The sequence below is a fragment of the Pteronotus mesoamericanus genome, unplaced genomic scaffold, assembly GCF_021234165.1.
Source record: "Pteronotus mesoamericanus isolate MK-2021 breed Mesoamerican mustached bat unplaced genomic scaffold, CSHL_Meso_final contig_182, whole genome shotgun sequence".
Lineage (NCBI taxonomy): Eukaryota > Metazoa > Chordata > Mammalia > Chiroptera > Mormoopidae > Pteronotus > Pteronotus mesoamericanus.
The window spans coordinates 34,210,411-34,229,377 of record NW_026555078.1 but is presented as its reverse complement, the minus strand read 5'-3'; the positions used below and the strand labels follow the sequence as shown (position 1 = coordinate 34,229,377).

The 18,967-nt window shown below is 41.8% G+C and overlaps 1 protein-coding gene across 1 annotated transcript; it reads left to right on the top strand.

Annotated features, from left to right (window-relative positions):
• The first annotated feature begins 575 nt into the window (after positions 1-575).
• Positions 576-11,700, top strand: PTGER2 (prostaglandin E receptor 2). Its single transcript, XM_054567048.1, has 2 exons — positions 576-1,418; positions 11,479-11,700. The coding sequence occupies exons 1-2, from the start codon at positions 576-578 to the stop codon at positions 11,698-11,700; spliced, it is 1,065 nt and encodes a 354-aa protein (XP_054423023.1).
• The last annotated feature ends 7,267 nt before the right edge of the window (positions 11,701-18,967 follow it).

Below are 18,967 nucleotides of genomic sequence, written 5' to 3'. Positions count from 1 at the left end.
GCTGTCCCCGTTGCTACCTTCCTTCCATCCGCCAGGGCTAAACGCTTCCTAGAGAAGGCCAGAGGACTGTGCAGCTTTGAGAACCCGAGCTCGAGGGAGCGGAGCAGGGAACACCGCTCCCGCTGGCAGCAAGCAGCTCCCGGACGCCAGCAGCCCACACGCCTCTGCCCAGCGCCGCGCCCGGCCAGCGCCCGGACCCTCTCCCTTCCCACTCCCCGCCGGCGCGCCCGTGGAGCTCGCGGAGCCCCTGGGCATCTCGTGGGCGCCCGCCGCAGGACACTGCGCCCACCACGGGCGGCGCGGAGGACAAGGCAGCAGCCCCCTAGGCACAGGGTGGGCGCGGGTCGGCGGAGCCTCGAGCGCCGGCCGAATGCTGCAGCCGAGCTGCCAGTCCAGGAGCTGCGGGAGACCCGGGCCGAGCCTGCCCTTGGGCGCGCCGGGGGCCGGAAGGGGGTTCTGGATTTCGATCCCTCCCCTTTTCTCTCTGGGTCCCGGAGCACTCCCGCTCTCAGACCCTCCATCTCCCAGGTACAAGCCGGGAGAGGAGGACACATCTCTGTTCCAGGCACCCCACCATGGACAATACCTCCAATGACTCCCGGTCCGAGGTTTGCGAGACTCGACAGTGGCTCCCCTCGGGCGAAAGCCCAGCCATCAGCTCCGTGATGTTCTCGGCCGGGGTGCTGGGGAACCTCATCGCGCTGGCGCTGTTGGCGCGCCGCTGGCGGGGCGACGCGGGGCGCGGAGCCAGCCGCAGGAACTCCATCTCCTTGTTCCACGTGCTGGTGACCGAGCTGGTGTTCACCGACCTGCTCGGGACCTGTCTCATCAGCCCCGTGGTGCTGGCTTCGTACGCGCGGAACCAGACCCTGGAGGCACTGGCGCCCGAGAGCCGCGCATGCACCTACTTCGCCTTCGCCATGACCTTCTTCAGCTTGGCCACGATGCTCATGCTCTTCGCCATGGCCCTGGAGCGCTACCTAGCCATCGGGCACCCCTACTTCTACCAGCGTCACGTCAAGCGCCGCAGCGGCCTGGCGGTGCTGCCAGCCATCTACGTGGTCTCCCTGCTCTTTTGCTCTCTGCCGCTGCTGAACACCGGGCAGTATGTCCAGTACTGCCCCGGGACGTGGTGCTTCCTCAAGCACGGGCCCACCATCTACCTGCAGCTTTACGCCACCCTGCTGCTGCTCCTCATCGTGGCGGTGCTCGCTTGCAACTTCAGTGTCATCGTCAACCTCATCCGCATGCACCGCCGGAGTAGGAGAAGCCGCTGCGGACCGTCAGTGGGCAGCGGCGGGGGCGGCCCTGCGACCCGCAGGAGAGGGGAAAGGGTGTCCATGGCGGAGGAGACAGACCACCTTATTCTCCTTGCTATTATGACCATCACCTTCGCCGTCTGCTCCTTGCCTTTCACAGTAAGTCACTCCGTTTCCACAGCCCAGTTCTGCGCAGCCTTCTCACACTCTTCTCTCACTTTTACCCTTTCCACTGCCACACAAACTTTCGCAACCCGTGAAAATGTGTGCTAACTTGTAAAGGTCTGTATGTAGACTTTCCCTGTGGCTTTTCACCTTTACCCGCTTCTTTACCCCCTAACCCTGGCGCGTGGGCCTCTCCACGATAGTATTTCTCAAACAGTACTACAGCCCCACAGCCAGGGAGCCTTGGCACTGTCAGCCAAGCTCTCCGTCCTGGAATCAAAGGCCTGTTGTTAGTGTTCCTGTCCTACTAGCCTTAGTTAGCATCTGAGGAGGCGGCGCCGCTTGCCCGTCTGGGTGGTTGGCGATTACAATCGGACTTCTCAGAGCTGCAGTTTGCTTCCTGGTACCCCCTGCCCACACGCTGGTTCTAGTTCTCCATAACTTTGCTGGCAGTTTCTCCCAGGGTTAAAATGTGGTACCCAATCATCCCAGCTGCCACTGAGAATGGGCCTGGATGAGAAGTGTCCTTGCAGCAGAGCTCCAGAACACTCATTATTTGTCCTAAAAGTTCAACAAACACCCAGTATACAGGCTTTCTAATTTACTTATTGGTTGTGTAACTCTTTGTGGCCACGAAATTAATAAAACAATACATCTGTAATGATAATTAGAGGAAAGGTTGGTGCTTGGAGGAACCCCTTGCTAAGCTTTTGAGATCCCTCAGAGAAGGCATTTGTACTCACAAAATACCTTCTTGCTGTCACTGTCAGAAATATACGCAGGTGCTCTTCAGCTTATGCTTGTGTGCTTTATGAGCACAAAACCACAATAGGAACGGCCAGTCCATTTCAGAGATGGGAGAGATAGGCATGGCCAGCCCTTGCCATGACCCAGCAGGCCAGAGCCTGTCTGGGGAACTGAAGGATGGGAGCCTTGGTACAGGGGTGGGTGCTATCCTGGTTTGGAGCAACTTCCCTAGTTAGTTCTGTGATGCTGTGAGTTTGAGCCTCCTAAGGTGTACAGGTCTGGGGATATGTCTGAGTGTGGACTGGCCTCTTACAGAGACATGGGAACTGGAAGTTTGGGCAGCTCCACTTCATAATCTTTAGGAAAACAAGACTGACCTTGCAGGAAGTAAGTAGTTGTCAGTGACTCTCACCTGCCACAACCTTGGAGGGAAAAAAAAGTAATGGGCAGTGCCTACCGTTAGCTGGTCTGACTTGTAGAAGCTGAGGACGTAACTTTATCTTCCCACTGTCATCACTGTTTTTGATTATCTTTATACGCTCATGCCCATCCTCAAGGGTAGGAAAGAACACAGGGTTCTAAAAGCGCAGATATGACCCTCTCCTGCCCCAAATTAACTCTTTAGCTATATTTTCTCCTCCCTGGTTCCCACTGTACCACACACTTCTACCCTACTTCTGTCAGGGCAGAAGCTGGTCTGAATCAGTAAGTTACACTTTTGGGGGGCGGGGCGTGGAATGAGATGGAGTGTGTAAAATGTACCATGTTATTACATGAAGGAGGATTTTGGGAGACTGCAACTCCCATTCCACCCATGGCCAGGAAGTTTCTGCTCTGGAAATGCTATGATGTAGAAACCAACATGGCTTCTATGGGTTTGTTTCGTTTTACTGACAGAACCTTTAGATTATGTTAGAAGCTAAATCAGCTGTTGGGGGTTGGGATGCAGAGTAAGTATCTATGAAAGAAAGCATTTCAGTTTCCGCTGAACAACTTAGAATTCAACTTAGGAGTCATAAAGCATCTCTGAACTGGGCAGTGCCTGTCTTGGACAGGTGGGCCTTAGGATATCAGTTTTTAGAATTATTTGTGAGTATGTATAGAAAAATATCCATGACCCGCAGCTACTTAAATAGCCTAGGAATGAGCTCAGACCAGGAACCTGTGAAATAGATTGTTATTTCTTTTCCTAAGCCCTTTAGAGAAAAAAAGCAGGAGAAAAAATGTCTCCCCTTTCAGCATGACTGATCTACTGTATAATCTGTATTTTTAAAAGTAAAGGCAGTGATTTTCAATAGGTTCCCCTCTCGTTAAGTACATTTGCCTTTTATCATGAGGCCTCCATCGTTGCCATATGTTTTCAAATATATGTATATTTTATATATTTGAATATACATGAGCACACACGCAATTACATATGTTTTTCCTGTTTCCCCCCCTTCATTTAATATTAAGCCAGGGGCAGATCCAGAGTTGCTTCACGGATGAGGCTTAGAGCTAGAAGTCTGGTGGAAGGAGGGGGGAGTAGGAGGATTGCTTTGAACCTGTGTTTTTATTAAAAGTGCCTGTTTGTGGCATGGGAGGGGCTAGGTGAAGATTCTTTTGTCAGGAGATTCTTGGTACTTGTTAGTGCCTTCATTTACACAGTACTTTAAACCCTATGAAATGCTGCACTATCCCAATTTAAGTTATTTCTTGGAGGGCTTATCTGATCATTCCAACTCATGGCCACTATTTGATGCATACATTCTGCTATTTCAAAATGCTTGTCATGCGCCCTGTGGGGCTCTTCCCCCCATGTCTTCTTAGTTTATTGGCCCACACTAACCCTGTGGTCAGAAATTGCCTTCACCAATCTCCCACCTGAGGCGGGGACCATCTTCACGCCTCCTAACCGGGGACACTGTTAGACACGGCAAAGGTTTGTGGTTGCCTGCAGATGTTTTCCTGCTCCTTTCACAGAGCACATGTAGACCCACAGAAATACAGTGTGAGCTACAAATGTGAGCCACGTATAGTATTTAAAATTTTCTAGAATCACACAACAAAAATTGAAAAGAAACATTCATTTTAATCCATACATTTTAACTCAATTTATACAAACTATTATCAATTTAAAATGTAAGCAAGGTACAAAAAAAGTTGTTAATGAACTATTCCAACTAATTTTTTTCCTTGCACCCCAGAAAATACCAGCAACTTATGCTGTCTCTGCCCATTCCTGCCAGAGCTGCTCCCTATGTCCCTTAAAAGTGGCCCAGCAAGGAAGAGAGTGCCCAGTGGGACTCCAGCTTATTCCAGCAGTTCCAGGAGTGGGGGAAGGAGGAGAGTGGGGATTTAGGAAACCTGAAACTACTAACTTTGTTGTCCCAGGGTGTGGGCAGGTTAGAATTACTACTTCCTCCAAGAATCCCAGTCCATGACTTCCAAAGTTCGGGAAGTGAATCTATCAAAATGTAAAATACCCACAGCCCTGTAATGAAATCAAGTTCAACCTCAAATATCATTATTATCATCAGCATCAAAATGGTTAGCATTTCTGAGTGCTAATTTTTACATGTACTAACCCATTGCCTTCACAACAACAACCTGTAAAACAGACAGTATTATTGTTCCCATTCTACAAATGAGGCAAATAGCTTACCCTGGGTCCTGCAGTTGGTGAATGCTGGAGCCAGGATTCAAAGCCAGGCAGTTTAAACACAGACCTTATACATTTAACCACTATAATATCGGAGAGAAAGTGCTTATTGCAGGGTAACATAGGAGAAAATTGATCTAAGATTTCAAAGAGAATTATGAAGACGTTATAAATATCTGGATCACTTTGCCTTTTAATTCCAATTTGTGAGCTTTAAAAATAAAATTGCAAAGACCTTTTACTCCATATCAGATCAAGGGGCCTGAGCTGGGGCAAAGTGTGTAGTTCGTTTTTACTTCCCCATAGATCTGTGAATTAAAAAGCCAAGACTGAGATTTAAGGAGATTGGCTAATATAAATGCTGCTGTAAATTAAGAAATAATCAGACTACCCCTCATGTAAAATCTTCCATTGTTACCACAAAGCATTTCTTAAGTGATAAAAAATAAAAAGGCCTGAGTTGTTTAAGAAATGACATTATTTTGGCTGTCCAATATGAAATCATGAACGGGATCAACAACATATTCTAAACTGTTTATGCACTAAGGGGACATTGTATAAATTAATAAATTCCTCCTTAAGTTAATCAGCTGTTGTCATCCTTTCACAGAGATAAATAGAAACTTTCTTCATGAAACGGAACACAACACAGGAAATATGTCAGACTCCGTTCTTGCCTCAGATACTGTTTGCATCTTCATTCCCAACCACATTAAGTCACTTTCTCACTACTTTACTAATAATAGCGGGTAACTTCTGGTCATTTTAAACTGTTTTCCACATGCCATTTGGATAAAGTACTTATGCATTTTATTCACTTCTAAAATTTCAAGAACTAACCATCGACTCATTCTAAAAATTTCTTCATGTTTAGAAATTCTTTAGAGCTATAATTTCCAGGTAAACCTGATTAGTGGAAATCTGATCTTTGCAATACAGAACAAACTCAAGTAAATAGTACTGGAGTTTCCTGTTCATTCCTGGTACTCTTTATGACATGAATGGGGGTTGTATAACTGATATGAAATTGACCAATTACGTGCATAGAAAATATCACAATTCTACTAGGGATGAAATAGCAATCTAGAAATCTCTATGCATAATCGTAATGAACTTTGCTTGGTGATGTTTTAATATCCAGGTACTACTGGAAAGTCCTTTATCATTTAGGCATCATTAATGATGTGTTTGGGGATTGTTGAAATAATGTTAATACATTTTTTTTCCATTTTATTGAATTTATTGGGGTGATGCTGGTTAACAAAATTATACAGGTTTCAAGTGCACAATTCCACAACGCATTCTCTTTACACAATACTTTTTAAGAGAAGAAAGTTTTCCCATACGAGTGTTTCACTTGACATCCTTTTCTTTGCCCTTTGATATTATGAAATGGTGGTTGTGAATAACGGCACAATCACACTGAGTCTTTAAAATTTAAACAGCAAGAACCATAGTGCTTTTCCTGAAAGAGAAGTTATGTATAATGTCTCCACCTTTGGTCAAGTTGATCATCACTCCTGTTTCTGATGATTATGACCTCAGCTTAAAGGAAAACAGCTTAGGGTTCGTATATATCTTTTTTGGCATTGCAAGAGGCCAGCACAGTATTAAGTTTAAAAAAAACAAAACAAAACAGAAATGGTATGGGGTTCATCTCTGAAGGCAGTATTTCAGGAAGGCAATCAACAAGTTTCCTTCCACTTAAAGCTTAAGACTTAGTTAATCTGCAACCTGATCTGTTTTAGTTTCCATGGTTTCTCCTGTCCTCTGTTTTGAAGTTTCTGATCACCACTTCCCATTCTTATCTTGACCACGCCTTCCTTGTGCCCCAAGTTATATTAAGGTCTACCAAGCTTCATTTTCCCCAAACTATTTTGCTGCCTTAAATTGCTGCCCTCTAACAATAAACTAGACTTAAGACTTCTGCAGTTGGGACATATGAGTGACGGGATGGGCCAAGGATAGGGAGAGTGCATTTGGGGAAGGCTGACACTTCCTGCACTCCATGGACAGCTCGTGGGTCACTTTGAAATTGTTTGCAAAATCTTGTGTTTATCTGAGTTCTGGGTAGAGAGTTCAGTTTCCAACATTTTCTCAGAGGGTGTTAGAACCACCACCCTAGAATACACAGGCCCAGAGCTCTAAACCTTAGCATTAACTCTCTTTTGTGTCTGGCTTTAGGATCACCTGGAGCACAAGGCAGGGGACACGCTTTAGTACTGGAGCCACATCTATGCCCCAGTCTTTCCTTCAGAAGGGAAATGGGCCCCTGTTCCCTCTACCACAAAGCACCTATGATTTGGGGGAAGAAGTTTCTTTAAAATATCAAGTACCTGGAAAATAATCTTCCCATGAAATTTTTTTAAAGAATGAATTACGCAAAGCCTATAGCCAGGACACTTACTAATGTCTTTCACAAGGTAGATAAACATATAACAATCTTTGCCTGCAATTTAGCTGCGGAAAGGAGGGGAAATAAAAGGATCAAGAAAGCCAAATAGCTACTTAGATACAGCCATGGTTCTTAATGGGAACAGTGATTCCCATAACCTTGCTGACATCTTTGAAAAGCTATCTCCTACAAATACAGTCAGTGGTAAACTTTATGAGACTTTACACGACAGGCTTGCAATAGTGTAGTGACTGAAAGGAAAATGTGGGTCCCTCTGCTTAAGCGTGACTCCATTGCTTCCCTACTTATCTGAGGCGTGATTGGGACAAGATTACTAATCTTCTCCAAGAGTGTTCAACCTGTGGCCCACAGGCTGCATGCAGCCCAGGATGACCATGAATGCACAAAATCCCAACACAAAATCGTAAATTTGCTTAAAATGTTGTGAGATATTTTTGTGATTTTGTGTTGCAATGTATTTCGTGTGTGGCCTAAGACAACTCTTCTTCGTCCAGTGTTGCAAGACACCAAAAGTTTGGACACCCCTGTAAGTTTTAGTTTCCTTCTTACTAAAATGGGAATAATATTTTGCAGGTTCAAGTAAAGATTACTTAGAATAAGACTTATAAATTGCTTAGCACAATGTCTGGCACACGTAGGTATTCAGTAACTATTAGTACTTATCTCTATAAGATTCAATTTCCAAGCAAAAATCAGATTGTATGTTAATGATCAGGGATTCTGAAAGCTTAAAGTCATTTGTTTGATAGGCCAGGTCAAAGTGGGTCTTTTGTTTTTATTTCAGGTGTTAGGTAAGGATCTAAGGCTACACATTAGAATCCCATGGGGTGCAAGGGCAGGTGCAAGTAGAAACCATGATACCCATGTTACAACCCAGATTTAATTAATCAGAGTCTCTGAGTGAGGGAGCAAGCATCAGGATATTTTTAATCATCCTTGGTTAATTTCAACTAGCTGCTAGACAAAGTTCTCATTTGCTCTAAAATTCTGAACACACTATGTGGTTGTACTGATGGTAGGAAAGAATCTCAAACAAACAGTATCCACTCAGTGCCAAGATGAGGTTTTCACAGGAGGCTGCAAGATTCCATGGGAGCACTTGGTATTTTTCTTATAGCAAATGTATTAGTAGTGTGTACAAAAATATGTATAAATTTTACCAGCCTCTGAAGCAGAGTACCATTGAAACATTAATTAACTGACTTATATGCCATGTGTTAGCCTTTAATGAAAAACCAGGATTGGCTGGCGGGAGAGGAGAATGGAGAGTTATTGTTTCATGGGTAGAGTTTCAGTTTGGGACGATGCAGAGTTCTGGAAGTGGATGGTGGCGATGGTTGCTGTGCTGTTCTTTTATGTGATGGTCAGTCAGGTGTGACCACAAGAGAGGCTCAAGAAAGCAAAGTTCATCATACTCACAAGTCCTAGAAACAGGAAGGACTGCCCAACACCAAAGGCCACATGGGAAAGTACTAATGCAGGTCAGGAGGCGGCAGCAGTTGCTGGGGAGAGCCTAGGCCACAGCCCTTATTGGGGTTTCCAAGGGAAAAGCAAAGCAGGGCAGGATAGCTAGTGTAGGACTGGCTATTAGAATCATTTCAGCGGGCTCTAAGTTGTAGGGCTGTTCCCTAGTTGCCGGGTACCTGGCCCTGGAAAGATTAAGGCAGAGGAATGTTGCCACCAAGGAGTACAGGGCCAGATGGACGGGCTCTGGATTCCTTAGTTTGCATATCAAAGGATTGCTCCCTGGCGAGCCCCTGGCTATCTCCAAGGGTTGGCTATACCCAGCTCCCTCACTCAGAGACTCTGATTAATTAAATCTGGGTTGTAACACAGGTATCATGGGGCAGTCTCTATCCAGCCAGGAAGGTCTTTAGGATGGCAAAACATCATAATGTATAGAAAATAAAAAATATATAAACAATACAGTGTACAACAATGTTAATGCATTTAATGGCACTGAATTGTATCATTGGTTAAATGGTTGAAATGGTTAAAACGCTAAATTTTGTTATGTATATTTTATAATAATTTTTAAAAAACAGGGTCCACTAGATCAAAATGGTGAAATGTAGGCAAAAGAACTGAATTTTTAAAAAATGAGGAGATAGGAGAAGAAGGAGAAGATAAAACTTACATCAAGAACTTCAAGGGTCACTGCAGTAGGTCTCTTTTTCAAGTATAAAAGAAGAAATTGCTTTCTGCAAAATATTGGCCAGCTCTTAAAATGCAGATTTTAAGCATTTTCAAAAATCACCCATCATGGTGGATGAAATGGAAAGGAAACAAATAGTACAGAATTGCTTCACCCTCTAAAACCATTTTTCACTTCTCATTGCTCTATCACACTCCAAGAAGATCAGGAACTGAAAACCTGACTCACTTCCATGTGAAGCTGTGATGCTAGAACCCTGGGCCCTCTCTACACTGCCTGCTTGGCTTGCCAGTTCAGTATTATCCTAGTCTTTGGTGAAACTAGATTATCAACTCAGGCTTTTCTGCTACTGAGTGTTCAGTTGTGTGTGTGTTTTTTTGTGTGTGTATGGTAACTAATGTATTTTAATCTACCAGACATATATACACTGTTATCCCAAATTTCTAAACTCCAAAATTGCTCCATAGCCTATGTTTTGAGTAAACTAGATTATAAATTCAGACTTTTCTGCTCCAGAGTGCTCAGTTGTGTGTGTGTGTGTGTGTGTGTGTGTGTGTGTGTGTGTGTGGTGACTAATGTATTTTAATCAACCAGACTTATATACAATGGTATCCTGAATTTCTGAACTCCATAATCTCTCCTTTAACGACACCATATAAGTCCTGTATATTTCTCATCCAAAATAGTTTAGCTGCCAAGAAAATTATTGCCTACCTAACTTTCTGTTCTCTCTATAATCAGAGAAATCCACCATCCATTCTTCTTTTTCCTTACTCATCTGCCAAGTCTTTTCTCCATTCCCCATGCCAAGATTCTCTGGCATAAACACCTGTGGCTGCCAAACCTCCCTGCTATTGTCCTAACATAAGCAACTTGAAGATGACTGCTCTTCTGCCTCCCTGCAATTTGCTTTGTATATCCTTCTGTCAGATGCCTACAGAGTAAGCAGGAGAGAAGGAAATAAAACATTCCTACTTCTGGTGCAGAGGAGTGGAGGAGAGAAAGATTAGCTTTCTAACTCAAGGGCTACCGTTGTTAAGAAAGTCCCTGGACCATTATAAAGAATAGTTTTAAATGACTGGATGTGGTTTACATCTGTTTTCTTCTTTTCTGTAAACTGGGTGACAACGTTTAATCTTTATCAAGCACGTTCAGTTCCATTCCTTTAAATCTGACCAAAAAGTTGTGTTGCTCTCTAAATACCTAAGGAATCTGATGAGAGCTGGTATACCAGTTGGAAAACACTGGTCAACATGTAAAGATGTGTCAGCTTTCCAGTGTGCAGGACATTGTTCTGAAGACCTTTGCTCTAATGTAGGTGACCTGGATGGAGCGCCTGCTGAACAAAGCACTGGTGTCAAGGGAGGTGGGATTTGTGTCTTTTTCTTTTCTTTCTTTTAATTTTTTTTTTAATTTTAAAAATTTTTTTATTGTTCAAATATATTTGTCTCCATTTTCCTGCCACCACTTGTCTTGACTGCACCACCAAACAGCCCTGGAAACTTGCTCAAGTCACCTAACTTCTCTGCACTCGAGTGTCCTCATTGGTAAAATGGAGATAATAACTAACATTGCGGGGCACTTACTAGGTGAGCACTGTTTCAAGTAGTTTATACATATTACTTCCTTTCATCCTCCCAAATAAGAAGGGGGTATTGTTGTTATCACCTATTTTACAGATGTAACTGAAGCACTAACAGGTTAGTTTTTTACTTAAGGTCCCAAAGCTATATATGGGGCCCAGTTCAAACCCAGGCAGTCCAATGGAGGACCCGTGCTGTCTTGTGTACCCTCTCACTTCTCACACGGAATTGTGATAATTAAGTCAGATTAAGTATTGGAAGTAAACATAGCGTGTTGTTACTAACTTCCCTGAAGTTCACTTTTTCACCTGCCAAAAGGAGATGATAATACTTATGTTTCAGAGTTTTTGTAAGGAATAAACATGTGGAAGAAGTGTGAGATCTTGCTATTCACCTTTTATCACCACTACAAACAAAACGTATTTTTAAATTTTGAAAAATTGTATATGGTCTAAGCCTGTCCACTGCTACAATGTAAAACTAACATCATTTCTCCCTTTTGCTTCTTACAGATTTTTGCATATATGAATGAAACCTCTTCCCGAAGAGAAAAATGGGACCTTCGAGCACTTAGATTTTTATCAATTAATTCAATAATCGACCCTTGGGTCTTTGCCATCCTGAGGCCTTCTGTTCTGAGACTAATGCGTTCAGTCCTCTGTTGTCGGGTTTCATTAAGAGCACAAGATGCAACAGAAACTTCCTGTTCTACACGGTCAAATGCCAGTAAATAGACTGACCTTTGTGGACAATAGCTAAGAAGTGCTTAGTTAGCCAGCATCTGGAAGATTGTTTTGAAAGGGTTCCTCGGAGAAATGAAAAAGGTTAGTTTATAAACAAAATGAAGCTACCCTAATAAAACAGAGTAAGTAAACCAACAATTTAGCAGCGGTTTAGACTACAGATGTGCTGACAAGGCACTTCCTGGAAGGTGTCAGAAGGAGCAGCTACCCTTTGAGCATGTTACACGGCCTTTAGAGGAACAACCAACTGCATTAAAGATCTGGCTGCCTTTTGATTTAGGTTTTCCTGTTGAGTGAGAAAGCATGTGGTTTTGTAATTTGTTTAAAACCTGAAATAGTTACTGTGTGTTTTCTATTTTAATCTTTTGCGTTACTGCTGTTATAAACATACAGTGTACAGCCAGACCTGATAAAACTTCATATGTATTCGTCAGGAAGTCGAAATGTTGAAGCAACCAAGTCATGTTTTGTGATTGCTTAATAGACCCTTTTTTTGGAAAGTAAGTTTGAAAACTGTAGGCACTGCGTACTGTAATGTTTGTGTATGTGGGAGTGCTGTCTCATCACTACGGTATTACTCATAGAAGAGTAAGCTCAGCTTTTTCACTAGTCCTCCGGAAGCTGTGTCTCAGTGTCAGATTATTTATTTCATAATGCCTATTGTGCTAATACTAATCAAGAAAACTTTGAAGAATTTTCCTCTCAACAAGAAATGATAGGCTGTTAAGAGAGTTAATTCTGATTAGTACTCTTCATTCTATTTCCAGTGGAGGGTATATGTGGCTATGTCTGAAGCCACGTATTAGGGCTAAGAATTGAAAAATCTGGGCAATTCTTCAGATACACTGGAACTCTCTTAATGCTGATATTGAAGCTATAACTAACATGTACTTTATAAGAGGATTGTGTTGTAGTAAAATTATCTACCTATATTTTTATCTAGGAAACACGGGTTGTCTAATACTATATGGAAAATCATATAACAATGAAACATATCTTATATATTTCTAAATCTAAATGTTTGGCATGGTGTAAACTCAGCATCAAAATATTTCAGTGAATTTGCACTGTTTAATCTTAGTTACTGTATAAACTCATCAGAAATGTTATAAAAATAAACTATAAAACAAAAATTTGAAAGTGGAATAATATATGATGAATCCCCCAAATAACATTTTATAGTTAGTGTAGATAGAATATTTTTTCAATAAGATAAAAGTAGAAAAAAATTAACTTGGCAAGTTTTTAAAGTATGGTTGCATAGTAAATTAGGGTTTAAAATACTTGGTACTAGAGGATTCTTATTCTTACAACATGATCTTCAAAATAGTAAAACCAACTTTTTCTTCTTTTTAGTGAGTGTTATTACAAGATAGCTGTTATTAAAAAAAAAGTTAATTTTTTCCAGTCTCATTGAGTTGCTTACGTAAAACCATTTCTTATAAGTAGTTATCAAGCTAGATGATCACTTAGAGTTTTTCCAAACCATTCTAGGCATCAGTGTGTTTTGACACAATCTATGTCAAATCAGCTTTTATTTTAAAAAGAATAAATAAATGATTTGCTTTTCCACCAATTTAAACCAACCAGGCAAAATTTAACTTAACTATAATCTGGACATGTAAATAAATCTTCCCCATTTAAAGTTAAGAAATTGTTCTAAATGGAACTCATTAAGCTCATGGGTGATTTCTAAACAAAAATTCGGAGGTTACTTAGAATGTGGAAGATCGATTTCTTTTATCAAATGACTTTTTCCCTCCAAGTGAAAATGTTATCTACAATCCTCCACCCCACCTCACCACCCCCCAAAAATCTGGAATAATACCTGAAAACTCAAAATAGCAAACTTGGACATAACATCACTAGTGGGAACAAAGTATAAAAGTTTAAGCCATTTATTCAAGAACTGGTAGATCTCTAGAGCTTTGTTTCTTAGTTTACTCCTGTTTCTTGCACTGTGTAAAATGACTATTTTGTTTGCACTGATATAGACATAGACAGAATTGAAGGTAAAATCCCATGTAATAGTCAATCACCCACTATGAATGGTATTTCGAAGGTAACAAAAAATTATTAGGATTGTATATGTGAATATTTTCTTTAATTCCATCTCATCACATACTTGTCTAAGTTCACAGGGTCATTTTCAAGTTAAAGAAGAAAACACAGAACTTAGACTCATATATTAAAGAAATGAACTATGATGAAAGAAGACCTAGATTTTATTCTTTGCCCTCAACAGTCAGTGGAATGAAAAGGTAGAAAGAAACTATCATGGATATTCACTTCAAAATGCCAGCCCTAACTTTAGGTGTCCAGAAATGGGCAAAAGCAGTCTGTTCTGAGCCAAATTATTCCTGGATGGTTTACTGTGGGCCCAGATCATCTCTCCCAAGAAAGAACTGGGAAATTCTGGTACTGAATTGTGGCCTGGAATCTCCAAAGATCCTATAGGGACCTGAGTTTGCTTAGAAGCTATAGAAAGCCTCTCCAGAAGACCTGAATCTCAAAGTGGTTTGAACCCATGACAACCGAGAGCCAGGCCAGAGCTCTAGAAACAGCACCAACGCCAGATCACTAAGCTGGCAGAGGCTGCAAGCCCTGAGCAGCGAGAGGGCAAATTCCATCCGCATCGTCACATTCTCCGTGTCATTCAGTGAAACTTTTGTCACCCCTGCCTGCTCCTGTGAGTGCACGTTGGAAGAAGGATTGTCCTAATGCTAATGTAACATCATTTCTGATTTGAACCAAGAAAAAAACAACGTATTTAGGTTTAGAATTTGATGGCTTAGGAAGTCAGACTAAGACAACTAGCTTCCACTTAAGCAGAAGTTTATTTATTTCACTTAGCCAAGTATAGTAGTTTAAGCCAATCTAATGGTTTTCTGAGTTTGAGAAGAATCCCTACTTGAGCCATTCACAGATAAAAAAGCAGTCTTGTCTGCAAATGACTGATTTATATACATGGACTTACAATGCCTATTTTATACAGGTGGTGTTGCAGCTTGAAATTTGATGACTATCTTCTGTCTTCATCATCAAATACTTAGCTCCATTGGATTTCCTCTCTGAGTGCACATTTATAACATACTTCCAATCACTAACAATGTTATAATTGCTTTTTAAAAAATTTACAAAGTGTTTTGATCACTGAAATGAAATACACTATAGGAATAAATACTATTCTGGCAGTTCCCAAAAGCTCTAATCTAATTTATACATGGGACCAAGGCCATGTATTGGGCATTAATTTTTATTTCAGAAAGTTACTCTCTTTTTTCTGGTAGATTGTGTGACTTTTTTATTGTAAGTGAATTTTCTTGAATTATATTTTTTTATTTACTGTAAAATGTAGGTACTATTAAAGGTCAGTTTGGGTGATTTAATTCTGTGATTCATGTGTTTCATTTTTTAAATTCTTCCAAGAGTCAAATATATCAGTGAGGATTCCAGCAGAAAGAGATGTTACCTCAAAAGGGTAACTGAGGGCTGTTGAATAAAAGGAATGCTTACAGAGCAGTGAGGTCTAGGGCATCAACAAGGGATGGTGAAGGATCCCTCACAAGCCGTTATCACTTGTAGGCCCGAAGGGGCAAGGGAGGGGCAGTCGCAGGAAATCAGTGGGAGCTGAAGGAGGTTCCACCCATCAGGAGCTACGGCCTGAAGTGGGGAAGCAGAGTTGCTGCCAAACTGCAGGGAGGGAATGAAGGGACCGCCTAGCTGGAGCATCTCTCCTCCTCCTTGCTACTCTTCTGCTTGTTCTTCCCGTTGGCCAGACCCAGCTGTAATCCAGAGAGTTAGAGGAACCTGCATAAGTAGCCCGTGAAGTCTCATGTAGTACAGGTGGAAGGTAGATTTAGATGGGCAAGTGGAGAAATTCCAGCATAAGCAGATTAAGTCTATATATTTAAATTACACCAACACAAAAATTGAAACCATAAAGTGGGCAGCCTCTCTTCCTGTCTTTTACTCCAAATAGATATCCAAGCTTGGGGAATAGGAATCAGCCCCATCTGTATGAAAGGGAGTAAAATACTATAGATTCCTTCACCAACATATTTGTCAATGGCTCTGCTTTCTGAGCCTCAGCATTTATATCTATCTAACTCTGGAGGCAGCTAATATGATCAGGGAGGAGAAGGGATCAGACCAAAGCATCTTTCTGTTTTCCCTGCCAACCACATAATAACTATTCCTAAGCAGAACAAAGGGAGATAGCCATGTATACTGGTCTGGAAATGAACTAAAGCCTCATTTTTTTAAGAAGGACCACTGGAATGGGAAAATCAAGAAAAAGTTCACTTAACAATGCTGAGGGTAGGCCATATCCACAAATTTAACATAAGCTGGGATAGGCCTACACAGCTGTTATAGAGTATATATAGCAACTCAACCATTGTGCACAGTTTAAATTATTTTTTGTCCTTACCTGAGGACAGTTTTTCATTGCTTTTTAGGGAGGGAGAAAGATAAAAGGAAGGGAGAGAGAGAAACATCAATGCCAGAGAGAAACATCATTTGGTTGCCTCCTGTACATGCCCCAACCAGGGACTGAACCTGCAACGTAGCTGTGTGTGCCCTGACCGGAAATCGAACCTGCAGCCTTGCAATGTATGGGACAACACTCCAATCAACTGAGCCACACCAGCCAGGACAGCAGTTCTGCATAGTTTGAAATGCTGATTAAAAAAATCAGGAAAAAGCAAATTTTAATGAAATGGAAAAAGATTGGACAAAGTATGATACTCCAGGGCATCTTTCCATGTTGCCCTTTCTGCTACTACAGGATTCATCTTTGCTCATGCTTTACTCCCTCCCCTTCATTCCCTTCTAGGACACACATTTCCTAGCACAGATCCCCTCTGTCTCTATGTCCTGTCCACTCTCATGCATACACTCAACCTTTCCCCTTTCAGCAAATTCTAAATTTATCAGGGGATATTAAAGATTTGTCAGACTGCTGGGAGTTTCTCAGACAAGTTATTTAACCTCTCTGAGTCCCAGTTTCCTCATCTATAAAATGACAATAATAAAATTATCCATCTTCTCAGTTACCTTAAGAATTACCTTAAGAACTGCACGCAGGACATTCCGCACAGTCCCTGGAAGTGGCAAATGCTAATAAGGTTAGGGATTAGTATAATGTTATCTTAGATGCTTAGTTTAGTGGCCCCTCTGCCCCCCTCACACACATAGGTTCAGATCGCTCACTGTTGGTGGGGATCATGGTGCTAGGGGTCATGGTGTCTCTTTGTTAATTCTAGCTAACTGTCAAGAATGATAATGATAATAAGCATGTGGGACTAGTTTGTATTTCAGAAAATGCAGTGAAGACTGGCACACATGGGACTATGTAAGGAATGTATAAGCATGAAAGAGGAGACCAGGAGAGACAGAAAGACAACAAAGCATGGTTCCCATCCACGGAGGCATGGAAAAGAATGAGAGGAAAGAGCACCTGAAACATTATTTAGACAGGATTTGTTGCATGTTGTGCAATACAGCTCTATCACAAAGCTGAAATCGAGCAGATTTCATTTACACATCATTCTAAGATCCCCAGAATAAGTCCAAACAATTGTGCCACAGGTGACCTTTCATATTCCTGAAACCAGCACCTGAGACTGCCCTTCTCCAGACCAAACATTCCTCATTTCCTCAACTGTCCCTTATGTGACACCTCACCATTTGGGTGCCTTCCTCCAGTTCTTATTCAAGCTATCAGGACCCATCTTAATATGCCGGACCAAAATCCAACACCACTAAATAATTCTAAACCAGTCTTATTAGTACTGAGTGCTGATATGCCAGTTGCTGGCTCGATCTGGACCTTGTAATTTCTATTAATGCAACTTGTGATTACAAAGTTTTATTAGCAACTAGGCCGTGTCTTTATAATCTTAAACAAATGAAAGAAGCAACATAATGCACATTAGCTAGAGGAAATCTGGGTGTGCAGGGGTGAGTGAGTTGCTCACTAAGTATATCCTCATAAGATACCCTTATGATCATAGTGCTGATCTTGCCATCTGAGACTACACAATCTTAGTTTCTCATTAGTCATTTGCCTATAACTTTTCGGATTGGCCCTGTAGACTGCAGATGGGAAGCCTTGAGTTTATCATCCGACCCTGGCCTTTTGTGTTAATAGCTGGCTCCTGAGATGATGAGAACTAGATGCTGGTGCCAGAGCCCAAAGAACAATTTTACCCTTGAAAACGGAACTCACTGTCTTTAGTTATCAAACGACATTTTTGCTAGAATTAATTGGCTGGTGCTCATCTCAGTCCTGAGAATGTGCCTGACATGTCATGATAAAGTAAACATTTAAAAATGGCCACAGCTGCGCAACTCAACCTTTGAAGAGAGTCGAGACTATCTTTCACCTCTGAGAGCGTCTCAACACATCTGCACTGTGAAAAGCTCAGAGGAACGAGCCAAAAAGCCCTAGGCTTTTGAAGACTCAACACTAAATGTCTTTGTTTTTATAAATAAACATCTTCATGTTACTTGTAAAATGGAAGATACAATAAGCAAAACAAAGTGAGCTGCATACTGTGGTATACTACTATGTGACCCGTGAAAAATAAATCTTTCTGCTGTGAGTAGGTGTACTGATAAAAGAAGAGCACACTTAGTTATAAGAGCACACTTTACTACCTATTATGGTGATTGGAGAAACACTAACTCAGATGGTCACATCTACCCATGAAATGCCAGTTTGGAAAACTAAGGAAGATTCATAGCTTCCTGTCTTTCTTCTGCAAATAGCTTCTGTGTTCTCAATTAGGTGATAGCGAACCACAATAGTTGCAAAGAAATACTAAGTAGGGAAGCACAATTATTTCATGTTATTAGTATTCAATGCTCTTTTAAAATACGGTCTTGCCTTATTTTAAAAGTTTACCTACTTGAGCATGTTAAAAATACTACTGTTTATAATCCTTTGTAATAGGAATTTTGAATTAAGGGACAAATCACATGGGAAAGACTGATTATTTTTATACCAAAACACCAAGGGGCGAAGGAAGCGTGGTGCAACTGGCGTTGGAATTCAGACATCTAATCGGTGAGACCTTCTCTCACCTGCTGTGTCCCCATTCTCTAGGCCTCTTCTCCCACCTCTCCTCTCCTCTTCTTGACTCCAGCCACTCAACCCAATGAACCGTACCCGGAGCACACCAGCAAGCTTCCATCTCAGGGTCATTGCCCTGGCTTCATCTGTACCTGGACTAAATGCTCTTCCCCCAGACAG